Raw genomic sequence first — 19994 nt, 5'->3', positions numbered from 1 at the left:
AAATATCTTTACAACATATGTAAGATGGCAAGTATTCTGTGATAAGGCCAACTGGTGCGATAAGAATTGGCGTGTCAAAGGCACACGGTTGAATGTTCGATACAATCTGCAGGATGTGAATGCTGCTTTAATAAAGGTTGTCATAACTTAAAGGCCACTTGTGGTGAGGTCTGGTTCCATGCACATTTGAATCCAGTCAGTAGGTTGGTCTTGGTCTCGAATGTGAAGCCTGTGTTTTCTGTCACTCTGGAACTACATAACCCTCTGTCTCCCATCTGCGACACCAGAGGTATCCCAAAAAAGGCAGAAAATCAATGGCGGAAGCCATGTAATGATGGGTAAATTCTTTTTTTCTTTAAATATGTTTTTAGGGCGTTTCTGCTTTATTGGGATAGAGATAGTAGAGATTGACAGGAAGGATGGGTGAGAGAGAGGAGGGATGACATGCAGGATATGTCGATGACCGGAATCGAACCAGGGACCTTGCAATGATATGGTATGCGCCTTAGGTGTGCTACGCCACTGAACACCCCGATGTAAATTCTTAATAGAAACACTTGGAATTAAAACCTAAAGAGAGCCTTCGTAAGCGTGTGGCGTGCCTCATCGACCACTGAAGGTTTGTTACAATGGCGGCTGACGGCTGTGAGGACGAACGGACATGCGGCGACGCCAGGCTGCACCGGCGGTCACAGAAGCTGCAGCTGAGGGGGGGGGGGGTTGGTCTCGGACAAAAGAAAACCCTCCAGGTTGTTTGTTTCCTGTCAAGTTTTGCAGCTAGTCGCCACTAGAGGGCATCCGGAGCTCAGACTCTTCCAGAGGGAGACCAGCTGCCGGTAGGCGTTCTCCCCGCAGGCGGAGAGGACAGAGCTGCACCTCGCCGCCGCCTCCCCCGCCTGGGCGTACAGGGAGCTCGCAGCCTCCCACAGCCAGGTGCTCAGTTCGCTGCTCAGACCATGGACCGCCTGGCTCACCTGGGAGAGCAGGGAGAAGCCCAGAGACGCCCCCCCCACGGGGTTCACCCACACGGCCGCCAGGAGGACCAGGAACCCCAAGAGCACCACTGTGGAGGTGGTGAGCTCGAACCACACATCCTGGACCCAGCTCCCCCCATGTTGACCCCCGGATCCAGCCTCGGTCACCTCCGCACTAACTTCCGGACCGCCGGGTTTGGGGGTACAGCAGGTGACCCGAGGCACGGGCTCCTGCTCCAGCGCCCCGATGGTCACCCCGGCCCAGTGCTTCTCCAGGTAGTCTGCGGCGCGGGGGGCGATGGAGAGGGGGGTGGCTGCAGGGAGGGGGGCCTGGACCAGCGTGTTCACCCTCTCCCGGAAGCGGTGCACCTTCTCCAGGAAGACCAGGGGCGAGTCCTCCTCCTCCACGGCCGTGCCCAGAGACACCAGGTCCAACTGCTCCTCCTGCAGGAAGGGATGGTAAGGCACCATGTCCATCCATCACTCACTTTCCACTATTGTATGAGCTTCACAATGCCAATGTTGTGCACTTTAGTAGGGAACTTGAGTATTAGTATGTAGCGAAAATTATCAATTAACCTTTTGGAAACTCAACAATTTCTTCACAGACAGGTAACCACTGGCTAAAGCAGAAACAGGCTGCAGAGGCTAAACCTTACCTGCAGCTCCTTCACCCTCTGGATGAGTGGGTCATAGGCCAGGCAGACATCCACGCTCGTGGCATCCAGGGCGCCCAGGAAGGCCTCTTTCTTCTGGGCCAGCGCCAGCTCCAGCCCCTGGAAGAAGTTTTCCACGGCCTGCCAGTCCTGCCTCACCAGGTCCTCACAGTGGGCCTTCTCCTGCTCCAGCTGCTGCCCCAGCTCACACACCTGAGACAGGAGAGGACAAAGACTCACCTGAGACAGGAGAGGAACACCAGGACAACCAGCTAGAGGACAAAGACTGACTGACTGACTGTTTGTTTGTCTCGTTTAGCTGTATCAATACGAACTGTGTCTTTTCTGAGTCCAATATATCAATGTTTCAATATAATGTAACGACCCTGTGTAAGGCCCATTAGCATCTCCGCCAAGGGAGCTAACTCTCTTGGTATTGTCGCTGACGCGGCTGGTTGGTAAGTGGAAGGTCGTGAGTTCAATGCCTGCTTAGGGCAAGCTACTCTACCAAGCCGTTCGCTACAATATCAAACGTTATCCATCCTTGTCACTATGAAATAAATGAACTAGATGACCTCTGACCTCTGCCCAGCGCCGGTCAGAGAGCTTCCCCAGCAGGCGGGCGGGGGCCTGCCTCTCCCTGAGGAAGGCTGCCTGCAGGTCGTCGATGGGGTGGCCCTGGTGCCCCCCCACGGTTAGGCACAGGCCACAGATGAGCTGGCGGTCCAGGACACAGTAGACGTTTAGGGGCTGGTGGGGGTGGTCCGGGCAGGAGGGGGGCCGCGGCTGGCTGTCCTTCTGAAACTGGTGGGACATGGTGTAATTAAGAGTGGAGGGGGGGACGACATATAGGTTGAAAATGTCACTTGTCTGCGTAAATCTAACTGGTAGGGTGAATTTAAGTGGTAGGGTGAATCTAAGTGGTAGCGTGAATCTAACTGGTAGGGTGAATCTTAAGCAGGAATAAACAATCACAAATGTATCTTTCAGGAGTAGGCAACAGTTAAGGCTCTTTTCCTTCCTACCTTCTCGACAATGGCGCGGAGGGAGACATTGGCGGGCAGCGCTTCGACCCCCGTCGGCGGGAGCTCCACCACGTCGCGGCAGTTTGGACACTTGAGCGGGAGCCGCAGCGGCCGCCATATGGAGTAGTTGGTGGAGACTTGGAGCACGTTGTCCAGGCAGATCTTACAGAAGGTGTGGGAGCAGGGAAGGACCCGCGGGTCGGCAAACAGCGAGTAGCAGACCGAGCACGTAAGGTCCTCTTCTAGGTTATCCATGTCGGTGGTCCGGGGAGTTGACGGGACAACGACGGGCCGTGAGCCTGCAAGGGTTGTCGGTGCGTCCTCTCGCAATTTACCTCATCGTTCGCCCTGTAATTTAAGCGTACATCGTTCAAGTAAGTTCTGGTTGATTAGGCCTAGATGCAAACATGTCAACAAACGATCTAGCCTTCTTACTGTCAGGCACACATTTGGCAGTGGCCGTCTAATTGTCGATAATAAATAACGCTTATAGTCTGTAGGTCCCAAGCGGTTATTACAAATGATTCATCAACATTGCATGACAATCTGCAATGTTTTCGGGGGTCAGTTAGGTGGGCTGGTAGGCCTTCCGCTGTCCCAGAGGAGAGACAGATGACTTGGCGCCGTAGGACTCTCACCTCGCCGCTACGAGCTATTTCAGTCTGTCTGTCTGATCGGCTGTGTACCGTCTCTACCACAGTCGCTGTTCTAACCCACAGGGAACAACAATTATCACTCCTTGCACAGTTCTCTCTTATTACATGCGTCATACACAATTAATAACACTGTTAGAACACTTGGACCTAAATTAGAATTATTTCCAGACCGTTATTCATTCAAATAGGGATGCAAAATGTCTTAATACACTAGTGTTATATAATGACTAATATTGAGTGACTTCCTCCTTTCCATTTCCGGGGGTAGTTATTTTAATTGGCCGAATTTAGATTAGCCGGGGGGTAAAAAACCGAAGTTTAGACTTCTGGGATTATGTGCTGGTGCAAAACAGGGTACAATACATTAAAAGTGTGGAAGAATAAGGCTCTAGCCTCGGCTACTTCCCTATAGTTGATGCAACTTTCAAATGCATAACATACACAAATGTATTTCGTTTTGGATAAAGGCGTCTGCTAAATGCCATAAATGTAATGTAAATGTTAGATCATTTGGCGCCTCGCTTTGAACAGGCAGGCGCAGGTGTTATCAGAGTAGCATAACTATAGAAATATAATCATTCTCTATATGTGAGCCATATGTAAGGGCAGAGATAGGCTATTCACCTGTTCACTGTTGTCGGGATCATCTCTCGCCTAATCTGAATGTAAAAAGTGACTCAATAGGATGTAAACATTGTCTCTTTTCACATCTCGACACGAACAATCAGAATCAGCGAAGCTCCGACATCCTTCTCCTATTTCTGGTAACCTAAATTCTAAAATCACTACGACATCATTTGGCAGAATAAAGACACACCAAAGAAACTCAAAAGTATACCTCTTTTCATATTAGGGCAAATATTTTCATATTTTTTTTTGCTTTTGAACTGTGCTCCTGGGCCCGCAAATGAGTTTCGGTAACACTTCACAACACAGGCTGCTCAGACTGTTGCTTGCATTAAAGTTGACACAGATGTTCGTTAGTTCATTTCCCTATGCAGTTTATGAAGATAATCATATTGTAACTACAACTCACCGTCCGATGTGCGGGACAGCGTCCTCAGGCTCGTCTTCCTCTCCGCCACTGGCTCCGACGGCTGTTAGTCCGGCTCACTGCGCAGGCGTGTTACCACACCATTCGTCCAATCACGTCCCCCAAACGCAATACAGTGCAAACTGTTAGAAGTTCAAACAAGACACTAAACACACTTGTTGTTTTATTAACCTCTTCTGCTGAACGCCCTTATTTGACTCATTTCCACCTAAAAACCAGACCCAAACTAAACTGATTATGGCATTAGAAATATGATGATCAGATGTAAAAGCAGGATCCCATTTGATAGGTTACACCTTGGAGTTTTGTGTGGATATGCTCAGATCATAGTATAACACACTACACATATAGAATAACATACTACACATGGCCAGGAAATAAAGTAATCAATAATCAAATTAAAGCAGAATTTAGTCTGTTTAAGAGGTAAAGAGAGCACTGCTGATTAATTTTGAAGCTCATATGTGAGTGTTTCCATGTTTGCCTGAATGACAGAAACTAGCCCATCTAAAGAGCAGTTGGATTGGACCAGAGAAAATATTGACTCATTGAAATAAAGGAAGAGGGTTTCTTGCTCAAACAAGGGAATTGTTCAAGCCCCTGTATATACCTTTAGGCATTTTCTTGTTGTGAGAAGGTTGTGAGACTATGACATGTTTTCTTTACTCACTAACTGCTAAAGGGTTCTGGAACACTCACCACCTAGAGTGTTGAGTGTTCTGTGATATTTACCTAGCAACAATACTTTGATTGGCTACAACAAGCCTCATCATTTATGCATTTTTGGTGAATAAAGCCACCCTTGGCACTCTAGAATGTTGACAATTTGGGCGACTTTATTCCCCCTCGGCCCTGAACAAGCTAGTCAGAGCTAAAATCAAATCCATTATTTCTCAGTGTTGTGCCTCTCTACAAAACATGCATTGAAATGAAGACCACAGAGAGAGGACATGGGTTTCACTATTTATTTTCTTGAAGACAACCTAGCCTGTGTAGTCTAAATCCAACAGGTTAAGCAAGCCGCCACCACTTCCTCCATTTTGTTTTTTTAGATTTGAAACCACATCTTTGCTAACAAGGAATGCTGCAAAAAAATACCCTATGTTCAACAGAAGGTTATGACCACAAAGTGTAATCAATTACTACAGTGTTTTGAAATTAACACAAAGAAAAGATTTGGGGAGTGGAGGGGGGCACCTAAATGGTAGAGGGGGAAGACGGGGGCGGGAAGCAAGGATTTCAGAGGTACTGAAGAACAGCAAACTTGTTCATGGGTCTTTTAAGGGGTTCTAGTAAGAAGGGCCCACATGTATACCTGTAGGCTTCCTTGCACCTTGAGACATGGGGGGGTTATTTTTACCATCCCCCTAACTCAGGTACTCCCAAAACCAGAGGAAGATCAATTATTGCCTCTTTTAAAAAGGAAACAAAAAAAAAACATTTTTTTATTTTTTATTTTTCCAAATAGTCCCTTAAAATGGCTCAACATGGATTTATCATGGCTAGTTACTCTAAATATAAAACAAAGATTGTGGTTGGATGACGCATATTGTAGAAGGTGTTGGCAGGTCTGATTTGTGAGTCTTAACCACACACCTTTCCAACAACTTCAGGCCTCACTCTCTGCAGTACATGTGCAAAACTGTTTCGATTTTTCTGCGAATCAGACACTAAAGTCCGTAGGGCAATGGGAGACATGTCACATTTAAACAGCACAGTTTACAAAAAAAAGAAAAAAAAAAGAAAAAAGAAAATTACACTGTGTACACAGTCTGAGGAAACTAAAAAACCCTAAAATTAACTGTGCTATAGTTTAGTACATGCAAAGGTTATGAATCACAAAGTTACATAAAATGGCCATATTTCTCATTCCCCCCTTGCTATAAGTCAAAGCTATGGCAACAATACTGCAAAGCAGTGATTTTTGCTTCAAGAGAAAGAAAAAGAAATCATGGAATCATGCTAGGGGAGTATAGAAGTCATTTGGTTGACAGTGATGATGATGATGATGATGTCAGTTTTTCACAGCATCAAACCCATATCTGGTGCAACGGTCTGGTTATGGTGGGGATATGATCCTTAATCACCTTTACACAAGCAATGAAAGTAAAAGCCGAAAATAAAAAAAAATAAAAAAGGGAGGTACACACTGGAGGCAACAAAAAAAAAGCCCAAAAGCCACCAAATGCATCTTAATACAATGCACCACTGCTCCACCAGCCAATAGCATTGTCCAGTGTCAATTAATACTAACTTAATAACAATTAAAACAAAAACAAAAACAAACTTCTTGTGATGACATGTTGCTGTTGTTTGTCATTTCCAAAGTTCTCTTCCTGTCAGGGTTTTGTCAAACCGCCTCTTTTGAAGGCAGAATATTTCTTCTTCTCCTATTTTCCTCTCGTATGCGTTTCCTCGGTTTTGTTGCTCTAAGTTGTATGTATTTTTTTTTTTTCTTCTTCTTCTCTGCATGCGTTCTCATCCAGTCTTGCACACTCCAGTCACGCACGCACGCACACACGCTCACCAGTCGTCCATTCTCTCTCACACGCGACACACGTCGCTGGACTCCGAGCCCCGCCCATCGTCACTGGGTGGGGGGGTAGGGTAGGGTGGGGGGGGGGGGAGACGCCCCAACGAGGGCCTCTGATTGGAGGAGATGAACCTGGCTCCTCAGCACTGAGTCCAGACATTCATACACAATGGGTCCATTCACACGTCTGATAGCGTGGCCGATTGGGGGAGAGGCGCACGGAAGGTAGCGCCCCCTCTGGTCGGAGGACCGCAGAATTGTGATATGGTTCATCTTACGCTTGTTTTTATTGTTGAGGTTTTTTTTTTATTGTGGTTTTTTTGTGTGTTTTTGTTGCCACCAAATTTCTTGATTCTTGATGTCTTGTGGTTCTCCCCGGGCTGGACATCACGTTTTTTGTTGTCATTGTAGAAGTTTTCAGTTTTAGAAGAAGACAGCTCCAATAACACGGAAGTTACTCAGCATGTCTCTCAACGCATTCGATGTAGATGTTTGTTTTTTTGCAACATGTAGTCACTCACTCTCACACGCACCCACTCGCCATCTCTCACTTCATTTGGGCTGCTTCCCCCGGAATGCCAAACGAAATCCACACATTTTTCTTTCAGAATAAGATGCAGCCATGGATCCCACGAGCCAAGCACAATGGATCTAATTTCTCTCACATTCTCTCTCGCGCTCTCTCTCTCTCTCTCTCTCGCTCTCTCTTTCTCTCCTAATTTGTTTTTATGTTGAACAGAGTGCTGCATCGCGAAACAAAACTCCAGAATCCTCTGAGGCCTTCTAGAACTGGAACCCCTCTGCTGGCACGTTGGTGGAGGAGTTGAAGCCGTATGTTCCTCCCTGGATCGCCTCCGGGACCAGGTTGGTGTCTTCATCAATCTGCAGAACCAATCAAAACTCACTCCGTCAGTTTCCTGTACACATCACTTTCAGTACCAGTCAAAAGTTTGGACACACCTTCTCATTCAATGGTTTTTCTTTATTTTGATTATTTTCTACATTGTAGATTAATATTGAAGACATCAAAACTATGAAGGAACATATATGGAATTTTGTAGCAAACAAAAGTGTTAAACAAACCAGAATATGTTTTATATTTTAGATTCTTCAAAGTCACCTTTTGCTTTGATGACAGCTTTGCACACTCTTGGCAAGTTTGTGTCCAAACTTTTGACTGGTACTGTATTTGTATATGTAACATGTTTCCATATGTTCTTAGGCTCCATGTGTTCCACACTTACGGAGCCTGAGACATTCCCGACGGTATGGCACACACTGCGATAGAAGAGGACAACTCAATGTACAACTCAAACTTACATCATCAGATGAGAAGAACTGATCGATAATTTCATAGGCCAATTTATAGATGTCCTCATTTTCATGGTTCTGGAGCTGCTCCACCTTCTCCAGTCCTGATGGAGGGAGGGAGAGGGGGAGGGAGAAGAGAGGACACGTTTAGCTTTGCATTGTTTTCCATAGGACGACATGCTTTGGAGCGCTGTCAATCGTCCACCGTCTTTGACCGGGAGCCGTTTGAGGAGGAAACCGGGCCCTCACCTCCACACTCCTCGATGAGGTTGGCGATGGTCTCAGCCTCGTCGTTGGCCATTTTGAGGATGTTGCTGAGGCCGTCCAGGACCACCTGGACCACCTGGGCGTCCTTCACCGTCAGCAGGTTACAGAAGGGAGGGATCACCTGCTTCTCAATCAGGTACGCCACCTAGGGGACAGGAGGGCAATTTAAGCTTGTGGTGGATCCACAGAAATGATCAACCACACTATTTTACTCATTTGATTTGTGTTCTACAGACACATTGTCCAATACCTGTCATGTCTGCCACTGACATTAAGCAGCAACGAGTGACTTAATTTGTGTCTCTCACTTGCTCAGTTGACATTTTCCTGCTCTACCACACGAAAGTTCCCATTTCCCATGTTAATTTTTACCGTACATGGAAAAATAGATGAACCTTACTTCGCAAGACGTTTTTGATTGGGTAAAAAAAAATCCAAAAGCAAACATACAGTTCACTATGTAACTGTGTCGACTACAGTCGCCGAGGGCAGGGAATGGGTTAAAAAGGTATGCTGAAGAGGAGTTTAACACCTCGAGCGAGGTAGGGCTCAAGTGAGGTAGTTTAACTCGGCAACTGCCAAAGAATTCCAGAACACTCACCACCTAGAGTGCCAAGTGTTTTATGTGGTGTTTACCTAGCAACACTATTTTTAGTGGCTATAAAATAAAGACTCACAATTTATGCATTTCTGGTGAATAAAGTCACCCTTGGCACTGAAGAATGTTGACAATTTGGGCGACTTCATTCACCCTCGGCGCTGAAATGAGTTGAGTGGTTATGCTCACCTGGTCCTTTCTCCCGCTTATTGTCAGGTTGCTGATGGCCCATGCTGCTTCCTTCTGGGTCCCAAAGTCTCCCTGTGGATAAAAACAACATTCCTCACATTTAACATTTCCCCGGCGGTAACCACCCTCATCACGTTACCATTCTGTTGTTTTGGCAGAGAGCGCGACAACGAAATCTGGAACGACAGCAGAGCCTTTTTTGCCCCTTTCAGAAATGTGCAGATCTGAAATAAGCGTAACAGGTGGAAACACGGAACCATCACCGTCTTGCTAACACCTGTCTGAGCCCTTCAGATCAGCGAACACTGACATGCTGTGAGGTCGTTTTCTAACCCCGCTGAGGCGTGTGGTGGAAGTCTAGGATTTACCACTCTGTACTTTAGCGCTTCAGAGGTAAGAATGAAGAAACAAGTCCTGAGTGTCCACAATATCTGAGTCCGGTATTTATTGCTTGCAGACAAGAGCGTAACAGCAGCCCAGCGCAGAACCGGGGGTCCGTTCAGCACAAGTCTAAAGAGACAATGATCAGGTTCGTCTTTTATACAGTTTAAACATAATACAGGCACAGCCAAGGCTATCGGCTGATGGGCTTGTGCTTACGTGAGAAAGGGCGGGAGAGAATGAACAATGGTGAGACTCTCTTACTGATCAATCAGCGCTTTCTTACTGCTTAATCGCTGTTCAACATTTCACACCTATCGACAGGATGCGCCTGTCCCCCCATTATTGCTCTCTCCTACCACTCCCTCAGAGATCACCGCTGTTCATATGGTAAATCACAGTGCTTCTCAGAACAATGGCTATAGAACCTTAGAGGTGTGGCAAGAGAAAATGTAATCACAGTAGTTACACAAGTTTATCAGTCATATGAAAGTGTATAACCTGAAAATAGTTCTATGAATGTATTTTCCATAACAGGCGACAAAGTAAGGCGTGACCCAGGGTGCGCTACACACCTTGTCCAGCAGGTGGATGATCATGGGCACCAGTTTGGCGTCGATGACGGCCTGGACCTGCTGCTGGTTGCCTGCTGTGATGTTGGACAGGAACCACACCGCCTCCTAGTGGGGAAGGGAGGGAACACACACAACGCAGCACGTCCAGTCAGTGAGAGCCTCCCATCGACAGAGACGGAATGGTGTTCTACTACTACACTCCTATCTGTGGATAATTACATCAAGATAAGTGTGTGTGTGAGAGCAGTCTATCGCCGTTGTGTGTGTGTGTGTGTGTGTGTGTGGACTGAGCTGGATCAGACTCCAGGGGCCTGCTCTGAAAAGCGCGGCCCCTGGTCGAGACAAGGTGCTGGGAACGCAGAAGGGGCGGATTCTGAGGCTCTAATCATTGGACAAGTCACAGTGTGGCGGGGGGGGCCTCTGTTTGAGTGACAGGCCTCAGATGCACTCCTTTATCAGCAGAAGACCCGTAAGTCTTCAGCGCCCTCTTTCAGCGCCCAGTGGTACTACACGCACACGCTACACACACACACACACACACTACCCACTGTCCCAGACCACCACCCACAACTACACTAAATCCAATAATTCATCAGCTGCTTGAAGTCCTCTTGATCCAGGTCCACGAAGATGAGTACACACTAACTAGTGACACACTAACTAGTAGCTTTACTCCCATTCACTGTCATTCAAACAGCATTCACACACGCGCCAGTCTCTGATGTCATCACCTCCAGCATGGTCAGCCACTGTCCCACCCCTGCACTGCTGCAAGGCCAGGGTATGGCTGAGTTTGGTGTGTGTGTGTGTGTGTGTGTGTGTGTGTGTGTATAGAAGACCCTATGGAGGACAATCACACTCGAGAAATCCGAAAGATCACCAATGATGATAAAAGGTGTGTGTGTGTGTGTGTGTGTGTTACCTTGTTGATCTTCTCCTTGGGGTGTGTGAGGAGCGAGGGGAAGTGGCCCAGGGCGTCACAGTTGAGCACGACCTGGGTCTGTTCGTCTGTGCCGGTCACAATGTTCCCCACCGCCCGCAGAGCAGCAGTCTAAAAATAATAATAATACACACAGATGAGCTTTTTAGGGCATTTCTGCTTTACTGGGATAGAGACAGTAGAGATTGACAGCAAGGATGGGTGGGTGGGTCTGTGAAAGAGAGAGAGAAAGGGGGGGGGGGGGGGGGATGACATGGTGGCAAGATATGCCGAGGGTCGGAATCGAACCGGGGACCTTGCGGTGATGTGGTATGAGAGCGTTCGCGTGCTACGCCACTAAGCGCCCCCAGAGCTGCCGTCTAGACACAGAGAAACCACAAAGGCATACATCCATATCCAATTCATCTCATTAGCATCCCTGACTACAGGCCCATCCTCCCCTTATTAAGACGCCCTGTGAAGGAGGGAGGTAATTAGCCAACCGTGTCCCAATTCTCCACTCATTCACATTTAAGTCGTTTATCCAAAGCGACTTGCCAAATGTGCTTATGGTAAGTAAGTGAATGAGCTACAACCAACATCAGTCATCGTAAACGGTAAAACCTTCGATAAGAACAAGGGGCATCAGCAGACACAGTGCTGGAGAAAGGAAGAAAAGGAGATTCCAAGTTGTGGTAATGTGGGGTGGAGAGGTCTGAGGAGGAGGAGAGGGGGATGGATAGAGGATGTAGGGTGTTGGGGGGTGGAGAGGTCTGAGGAGGAGGAGAGGGGGATGGATAGAGGATGTAGGGTGTTGGGTGGAGAGGTCTGGGGAGGAGGATCCCAGGTACACCCTTAAGAGACGGGTCTTTAGTCTACGGAGGAAGAGAGGTAGTGACTCTGCCGTCCTGACAGCGGTGGGAAGCTCGTTCCACCTCTGGGGCGCCAAGACAGAGAACAGCCTTGACCGAGCAGAGCTCACGTCCCCACGTAGATTGGTGTAAGCGTGGCCAATCCCTGAAGTCATTTCACTTGCTTTGAAAAGCCAACAACCAAACCCCAGTACAGAGAGTGGGGAGGGAGGGAGTACCTGAACTTTGACCTCCTGGTGGCTGAGGAGGGGAACCAGGTGTGGCACGATGCTGGAGTCGATGACCATCTGGATCTGCTCGTTACCTGCGTCCGTCAGGTACGACAGCGCCCACACCGTGTCCACTAGGATCTGGGAGGGGGGTCACACACACACACACACACACACAGGGGTGAACATGTCAGACTGACCAGCCACCTCCAAATAGCTGTTCACATACACTCAGGTGTGTGAGTCATCCTGGATGGAATGATGTAATTCTGTCATACTCACATTCACATCGGTGTGGTGGATCAAAACACAGAGAGCTGGTAGGATCTGTGAGAGAGAGAGAGAGGGGGGGGGGGAGAGAGAGGGGGAGAGAGAGAGAGGGGGGAGAGAGAGGGAAAGAGAGAGTCAATGGAGTGATAACGAAATAACAATCGAAAAAGACAAAAAACGGATTCTTACACATTATTTTCTAAAGAGCTTATCAGAGCTTAAGAGAGAGACGGTCCTGTATTATTCTGCACGAGCACAGCCCTCCAGGCCCAGAGCGCTAAATCGGCCCTCCTTTTCCCAGCTTAGGAGGACCCCTGCTGGGTAGTAATCCTAACCCCCCCCCCTCCCTCTCCTCTCCTCTCCTCTACTCCCACACCCAGCCAGCCAAGGATCATTCCCCCTTCGCTCTCGCATGACGAGAGACTGAAGGAGACTCTGGAGAGCTACAGTGGAGGGGGGGGGGGGGGGGGGGCAACCGCACACATTAGTAACACACTGACAGACACGTTCTCACTCTCTCTCTCTCACACACACACAACTCCATGTACATGTTTGCCCTGGGTCTTTACGTTTGCAAAGGTTGACCATGACCCAGGTCACACACACACAAACAAACACAAACACTCTCTCTCACCTCCTGGATGGTCTCCATGGGTGGAGGTGGGTCCTTGTGGCGACAGAGGTTGACCATGACCCAGGTCACGTTGCGTAGGAAGGTGATGGGGATGGAGGGGCTGATGAAGGACAGCAGGGGCTTCACCACGCCCAGGCTGATCACATAGTCTCTGCACTGGGGGCCATCGCCTGGGGAACGCACACACACAAGTTTAGGGCTGTACTGGACCAAAAAATTAAACCGTCAAATACCCCCCCCCATCCCCATCACCCGCGGGGTCGAAGAGCTAGCTTTTCGATAGCGTAGCTGGTTTACATTGGGTATTGGAGGAGACGGTGGTCACATGTTGGCAAGTCAGAGGTCACAAGTTCGAGGCTCGAATTGCGGGGCTGCTGTTTGCAACAACTTGTAACTAATCTGTTTCACAAGCAAAGTACGGTTGGTACCAATCAAGTGCATCAGAGGACCGACAGACAGACACTCACCTATGATGTTGCCCAGGGCCCAGACGGCCTGCTCACAGACGTTCTGGTGAGGAGAGTGCAGCAGCCTCAGGAAGAGTGGCACAGCATCTACCACACAAGACACACTCATAAATACACCACAGCCAAGTCAATCGCTTAGAACTACAAAACCTACAACAACAAAAAACTACAAATCGTCTCCTTTCAAGAACCAAATGAACCGAAAATGGACTGCATGGCTTGCATAACGACTAACACCCCTCACGCGCTCCAGTGAGTGGCTGCTGTAGGCTGTGTGTGTGTGTGTTAGATAACAGGAGCTATGACATGGGTTCGTGCAGTACGGTTGTGAGGTGGTACTTACTGGACTGGACCACTGCTTGGGTCTGCTCAGAGGTGCCAGAGGCAATGTTGGTCAGAGCCCAGGCAGCCTCAAACTGAAGAGATGGGCTAGAGAGAGAGAGAGAGAAAGAAAGGGAGAGAGAGAGAAAGAGAAAGAAAAAGGGGGACAATGAGAAAAGAGGAGGATAGAGGTTCAAAAGTGTGATGGAAACAGAGGGATATAGAGAGAGAAAGGGAGGGAATGAAAAGAGGGGGATAGAGGTAAAATACAGTTTGAGAAAGAGGAGGGATAGAGAGAGAAAGGGACGTTAATGCATCACTCGTTCTGACAAATCTCAATGTGAAAACAAACACATTCGCGCCGCATCGTACTTTCAACGCCATCGTCTACGTGCCGTGGCGCTAAGCTCAGACAAGCAGAAGAAGACAGTGCATGTCTAACGGACAACAGCCTTCGAAAATCATTTCAAACGTTTGGCTGTGCTCGACTGAGTTTGCCTGGCACCACGGAACTGTATCGAATAGTCCGAAAAGGCGCAAACCGCACTGCCGTCCTGGAACTCCAGGCAGACTCAATCAATCAATCAAACGCTCAAACTAATTCACTCAGTATTTCTGTCCTTTCCAACCCAGGTCTGACATCTGAAAGACGGAACAGCAGGGAACAGCCGCTCAGGGAACAGCCACTCAGGGAACAGCGCTTACTTGTCGTCCCTGTCCAGGCAGTGCACCAGGATGGGCAGGATCCCAGACTTGATCAGGTCGTCTATGGGAGGGTTACGGTCGCTCGACAACAGCTTCCTGTGACACAGAAACACAGTCTATGACACACACACACTTTCACTGTCACACACACGCACGCAAACACACACACATACACTTACTTTCACACACATATTTTCACTGTCACACACACACACACGCAAACACACACACACACATACTTTCACTGTCACACACACACGCAAACACACACATACTTTCACTGACACACACATGCAAACAAACACACTGGAGGAATGTGAAACGTACACACATCTGTGCTGTTGCGCAACACCTGTCAACAGCAGACATCACACAGTAGTCGCCAACAACGCGGCCTCAAACCGCCGCGCCCCGAGCAGCGACGGGGCCAGTCACACAACCCCAGCCTGTCGACACCAAGCCCCGACACAGTTCAAGGGGCTACGTCTCCATCCCTCCCTCCCTGGGCCCCGCAGCATTCTAGGAATGTTTCAGAAGCGTTTCGAAAAAGAAAAAGAAAAGTGTTTTGAATCACCATGGCAACCCAGCTGTAACGGTAACGGGCTCACCTTGCAGCCTGCACGGCACTCAGCTGTATCCCCTGGTTGTCGCTGGTGGCATTCTGCAAAGAACAGCGCCACAAAGATAACCAACGTTTAGAAGAGACACAACAGAACAGCACAACACAGAATCAGATACACTAAGAGAGAGAGAGTCGTTTGGCGAAGGACGGCTGAAAAAGTTGGCCAAAATCGGCCTAAAAATCTCTCCTGAGAACATTTGGGTTGTTGACACCGTGTTCGGTCTCTGCACGTGTATCAGCTTGTGAAGGATAAGAATGCGTGATGAACTTCAACAACATCATGCTACCAATCTATTCAAAGTCGACATCCATAGCCATTGCCCTGAGGATGTTGTAAAAGTAAACGTGAATCTTCTAAAGCGACATAGCAAAAACAGAGAAAGAAAAACTACTTACTTGTACTATTGCTTCAAGAGAGGTGTTTTGCTGCAAAACAAAAAAAACAATAGGTTAGGGCACCTCATCTCCACGGGCCGAGACACATCAAACACTGAGAGTGTCGCTGCAGCGAGAGGGAGAGAGAGGGAGAGAGAGAGAGAGAGAGAGAGAGGGAGAGAGGGAGGGAAGCCGTCTCTTTGTAACATAACTTGTTCGTTTGCCCTGTCGCCACGCCTAAAGGAAGTGAGTAAGTTAGCCTTGGGAGGCAGTCACAGGAGAAACTTGTCAGAATGTCATATCTTTACCCTCCCTGACAAATATAAAACATGGACCAAATGTATGAAACCGTCTCTGAGGAGGACTGAGAAAACACTGAGCATACGTTCATTTTATCGACACATTGTCACATTCCTTCCCTAGAAGTGTTATTCGTCCAATACAACAGCACTGCTAGCGGTTCGCTTAGCCTCGACAGATCTCCAAACACTTCAGCAGTCTATGACCATCACTGGTTCTGTTAACAGGAGCCAGAGAGCACATAGGGTCCAGTAGGAGGACCAGAAGCCTTGTTTCGATCCATCCCTCCTCCATTAAAGAAACCAGTGATCTGACACGACTTGATCGGTGAGAGCAACGCTGAGGAAAGCCTGCTTTGACCAATCCACTCGTGTCAGATCAGTGATTACTTCAAGGAAGGGGGAAATAATGCATGTTTACAGCATTTAACAGGGCCCAAGTCTTCATCACATATCTTAATCACTTCCATGGCTAATCCTATCACTTGGGAACGGAAGAGGAGACGGGGGGGGGGAGGATGACGAATGACAGACAGATGAAGGAGCCAATCAGAGCGTACCGATCTGAAGTCTCCGTCGGCGTCTGAGTCCTCACAGATGTCCTCGTGGGGGACGTTTCTCCTCTTCAGCAGGTGCTCGTCTCTCTTGTTCTGGACGGAGCAGGGAAAGACACGTCAGTTAACACACCTCCAACGTGTCTGGTTTTAAACCTGGGCATCAACGGATTTGATGTCTCTCTCAAATACTCTGAGGCGTTAGGCTTTGACCAGCCTGGAGTGGCAGGCGGGTGGGGGTTCCACTGCACCAGGCCAACGCAGTCATGCTAAGCATAGTATTTGAAATGACCTCAAATACCATTTGAACCGAGGTCTGATCTGGATACCTCCCTTCTCATAGGGTGCACATGTCATGAGTTGACATATTAAAACAATATCAATTCCACGTTATGTAACATTATGATAATAAAGCGTCTTATAACAAAACTGCACGATTGGCCAGTCTGAACTGATCAAGAGGCCAAGGTTAGGACCAATTTGAAATGACCCATGACCCATTTTGGCATCTTCCCTAAAAAATACAGGAAGGAAAGAGGGTGAATCATTACCTTACGCAGTTCCACCACCACCTCAGTCCTCTGTCTTCTCATGGTCTACAGGGGGGGAAGAACACAAACAACATTAACCCACTGTTCATGACCTGCTTATTTGGTTAAAACTTTATTTATAAACTTGACTTTCACCGTCAATGACACAAATATGGACCCAGTATGCTGACGACATCCTGTGTGTGTGTGTGTGTGTGCCTGTTAAGAGCTGTTCAGGAGTTCTCATCAACAGTCCATGTTCCAGTCTGTCACTGATGGATTCCCACTGGAATCCATCACCTTACACTGCTTGTGACAGCCACAACACACATGGAAGGTGGATTTACTAACATCTAGCTTGCTGACATATAGGTTGACGTTTGAGTTCCAGGTCAGACATATTCCTAAGAATGTCTGTGTCCCTCATCACAGTCAAATTAGACAGTTTATCATATAGTTAGTGAGATTGGTAACAACAGTACAATGTGCTTGTGTCCACCGAAGAATGCCCGTTGACCACGTGAAATGTCACTTCCGTATGTTAGAAAATAAATGTGTCCAAAAACAATACGATCATTCTTGTTATGAGTCGTTAAGGGGGGGCATTTATCTAACATATCATTAACTTTATAACCAAAAAGTCGGAATTTCGTAACATAATACATCCGATTATAAGCATCAAGCACTGTTGACAGAGCAAGCTTTGGAGGATTTGACTGGTGGTCATCTCCCGCGGCTAAATAAGGACGACACTTAATTAAATGTAAAAGTATATGAAAATAAACGACTATGGGTATGCTCAGTGCTCTGATGACATTTCACAAAGATACGTTTGTTTTGGAAGAAATATTCGAAATAGAACAATCATTTCGCATACTAGAATATGAAAATAAATATTCGATTCGAAAGATTCGTTCCCCACAGTAAAGACTGAGTATGTCTGGTAACATAACGGTATTTACACTACAGTCGTAGCTTAGCGCAAAAACACTACTATATCTGGAATGCAATTTTGCTGATTTGACCCCTTTTCTCTGTCCTTCGTTGATTTAGTCACCCTATTCAGGTGAATAACCCCAATAACTGATTATGTGTGACATGCGTTTTTAGATCACTGGCTTTCTTCGAGGATTATCGACATAGTGAACATATTCCTATTTGTGACCCATGGGTCAAAAACGCATTTTTGATTAACATCCTGAATCTTATCAGCTCGTCACTTGTTTTGGAAAGTAGGTGGACGATACTCGTCAAACCGGATAAAGATAGCTATGTCGCTAGCTAACATAACATCCTAGCTAACTATCACACACATGTACATTTGGCTGACATTCCCTTTCCAACTAATTAAACTAATCTCTCAACCTCACTTGCTTGGGCTGACTTCTCTCATTTTTAGCTGGTTATTCAGCGATGGAATGGAAATTGATAGGGGCCCTGGCCAACGTTTGCTAGCAAGCTAAATTCCGCCATTGTTTTGACGGGCTGGTAATCTGCAACATGCAGTGATCACTAACCTAACCAGCTAACCAAACAGAATGACAAGCTACTCAACGTCTTTAAGGTCAGCTTGTCAGGGTTTCATAATCGTGTCAGTTATTGCGCCACAACGACGTACGGCACTTTATGAACATGAGCAGCTATGCCGGACGGGGGATGGGTGGTTGGATTCTTGTTAGCTAGCTAGCCAACCCTGGCTAGCTAATCATCCGAACACTGATGTGATGTATAAATTGTTAGCTAGGTGGGTTGGAGCAAGCTGGTTAGCTAGCCAGTGTTGTCAGACTACCTAAACGTGTTGAGTTACTAGTGATACTCCAAACAAATTGATTCGACTGACATAAACTAGATATATTTCAGCTGATTATTGAATCACAGCGTGTAAAGTAGCGTTAGCTAGGTACAAGCCAAAGTATGTCATTGCCACGGCCTGCGCTAGCGAGCTAGCCCCCGTAGCTCTGCGTGATCGAACGGGACAGTCAGAGGCGTTGCTATGCTAACTCGGTTAGCTAGTTAGCCCCGCTGGCTAGTTAGCGTTGGGCGTTTCACATGTTGACGTTTGGTGTTTCCCGGGTGCTGAAACTCGGGTGGACGGCTAAAACGGCCTTGATCTAAATCACGATCGGACCAGGCCTGGCTTGGACTGGGTGCAAAGTTCCAGGTCCTGTAAATTACAAACGACGTCACAGCGGTGCCCGAAGCAACAAAATAGCGCATACGAAGAGAAGAGACCCCCTCGACGGGAATCGGGAATACTTTACCTCCAAATCGCGACCCTTGTTCTTGAAATTCTTCAGCCGCTGGTTGTCTAGTTTCTCGTTATCAGCCATGTCAGCAATTTTGACGATAATTTTTACTACCTTTTTTTTTTTCTCAAAGTGAATTAGCTAGCTAGCTATCAGTTACTAGTTCCCTTTTCGCAGTCGGTTCAGTTGCTGGACTATTTTTTGCTGGTCTGTCCGCGGTGCATACTGGGAATGCCGGCGATAGAGGCAGCCTCGCTCTGGCGTGGAAGGGTGGGGAATTCCCCTAGTCGCTCATTGGTCTTGCGAAAGAGGATCATCTCTATCCCCTTCCATGAACCCGCCACTGGGGGGCGCTGGGCACTGTCACATTTAGATATAGACCTAGATCCATATAGATCATAGGTGTATACTGGTGTATGTTGTTGTTGTTGTTGTTGTTGTTGTTGGGTTTTATCTAGTCTTTTTTTTTTTTATGAACCGCTGTTGTGAAACAAGTTGCCTCTCTGAGGACATTCACGTTTTCTGAATCTGAATCTGAATGTATTCTGATTTCTTAATCAAAGCAATCAATTGCATTGTTTACCTGCTGCCTGATCCCAAACATCTGACCACAGGATTAACCATGGAATGATTGCATCCATTAACCGTGAAATGTGATTAATCTCATTATCATTAGTATTCACAAAACTGCCTGCAAAATGGGTTGTAATGTACATTTCGCTGTCCAAGTCATGGCACAGTCAATAATTCAA

The 19994-nt window shown here is 47.3% G+C and overlaps 2 protein-coding genes across 2 annotated transcripts; both read right to left on the bottom strand.

Moving 5' to 3' along the window:
- Positions 1 to 130: 130 nt before the first annotated feature.
- trim59 (tripartite motif containing 59) lies at positions 131 to 4446 on the bottom strand. Its single transcript, XM_083680384.1, has 5 exons — positions 4348 to 4446; positions 2656 to 3003; positions 2213 to 2434; positions 1634 to 1843; positions 131 to 1418 (listed from the first exon to the last, which is right to left on the bottom strand). The coding sequence occupies exons 2-5, from the start codon at positions 2908 to 2910 to the stop codon at positions 765 to 767; spliced, it is 1341 nt and encodes a 446-aa protein (XP_083536510.1). The 5' UTR covers positions 2911 to 3003; positions 4348 to 4446; the 3' UTR covers positions 131 to 764.
- Positions 4447 to 5316: 870 nt separating this feature from the next.
- kpna4 (karyopherin alpha 4 (importin alpha 3)) lies at positions 5317 to 19437 on the bottom strand. Its single transcript, XM_083680312.1, has 17 exons — positions 19258 to 19437; positions 17018 to 17062; positions 16473 to 16562; positions 15635 to 15664; positions 15225 to 15277; positions 14617 to 14712; positions 13934 to 14019; positions 13591 to 13677; positions 13124 to 13293; positions 12502 to 12546; positions 12229 to 12360; positions 11142 to 11270; positions 10220 to 10324; positions 9264 to 9335; positions 8459 to 8621; positions 8219 to 8313; positions 5317 to 7780 (listed from the first exon to the last, which is right to left on the bottom strand). The coding sequence occupies exons 1-17, from the start codon at positions 19324 to 19326 to the stop codon at positions 7682 to 7684; spliced, it is 1566 nt and encodes a 521-aa protein (XP_083536438.1). The 5' UTR covers positions 19327 to 19437; the 3' UTR covers positions 5317 to 7681.
- Between the last annotated feature and the right edge of the window lie 557 nt (positions 19438 to 19994).

Source organism: Argentina silus (assembly GCF_951799395.1).
Source record: "Argentina silus genome assembly, chromosome: 11".
Classification (NCBI taxonomy): Eukaryota; Metazoa; Chordata; class Actinopteri; order Argentiniformes; family Argentinidae; genus Argentina; species Argentina silus.
The sequence above is the reverse complement of the archived record's forward strand: the minus strand, read 5'-3'. Positions and strand labels throughout refer to the sequence as shown.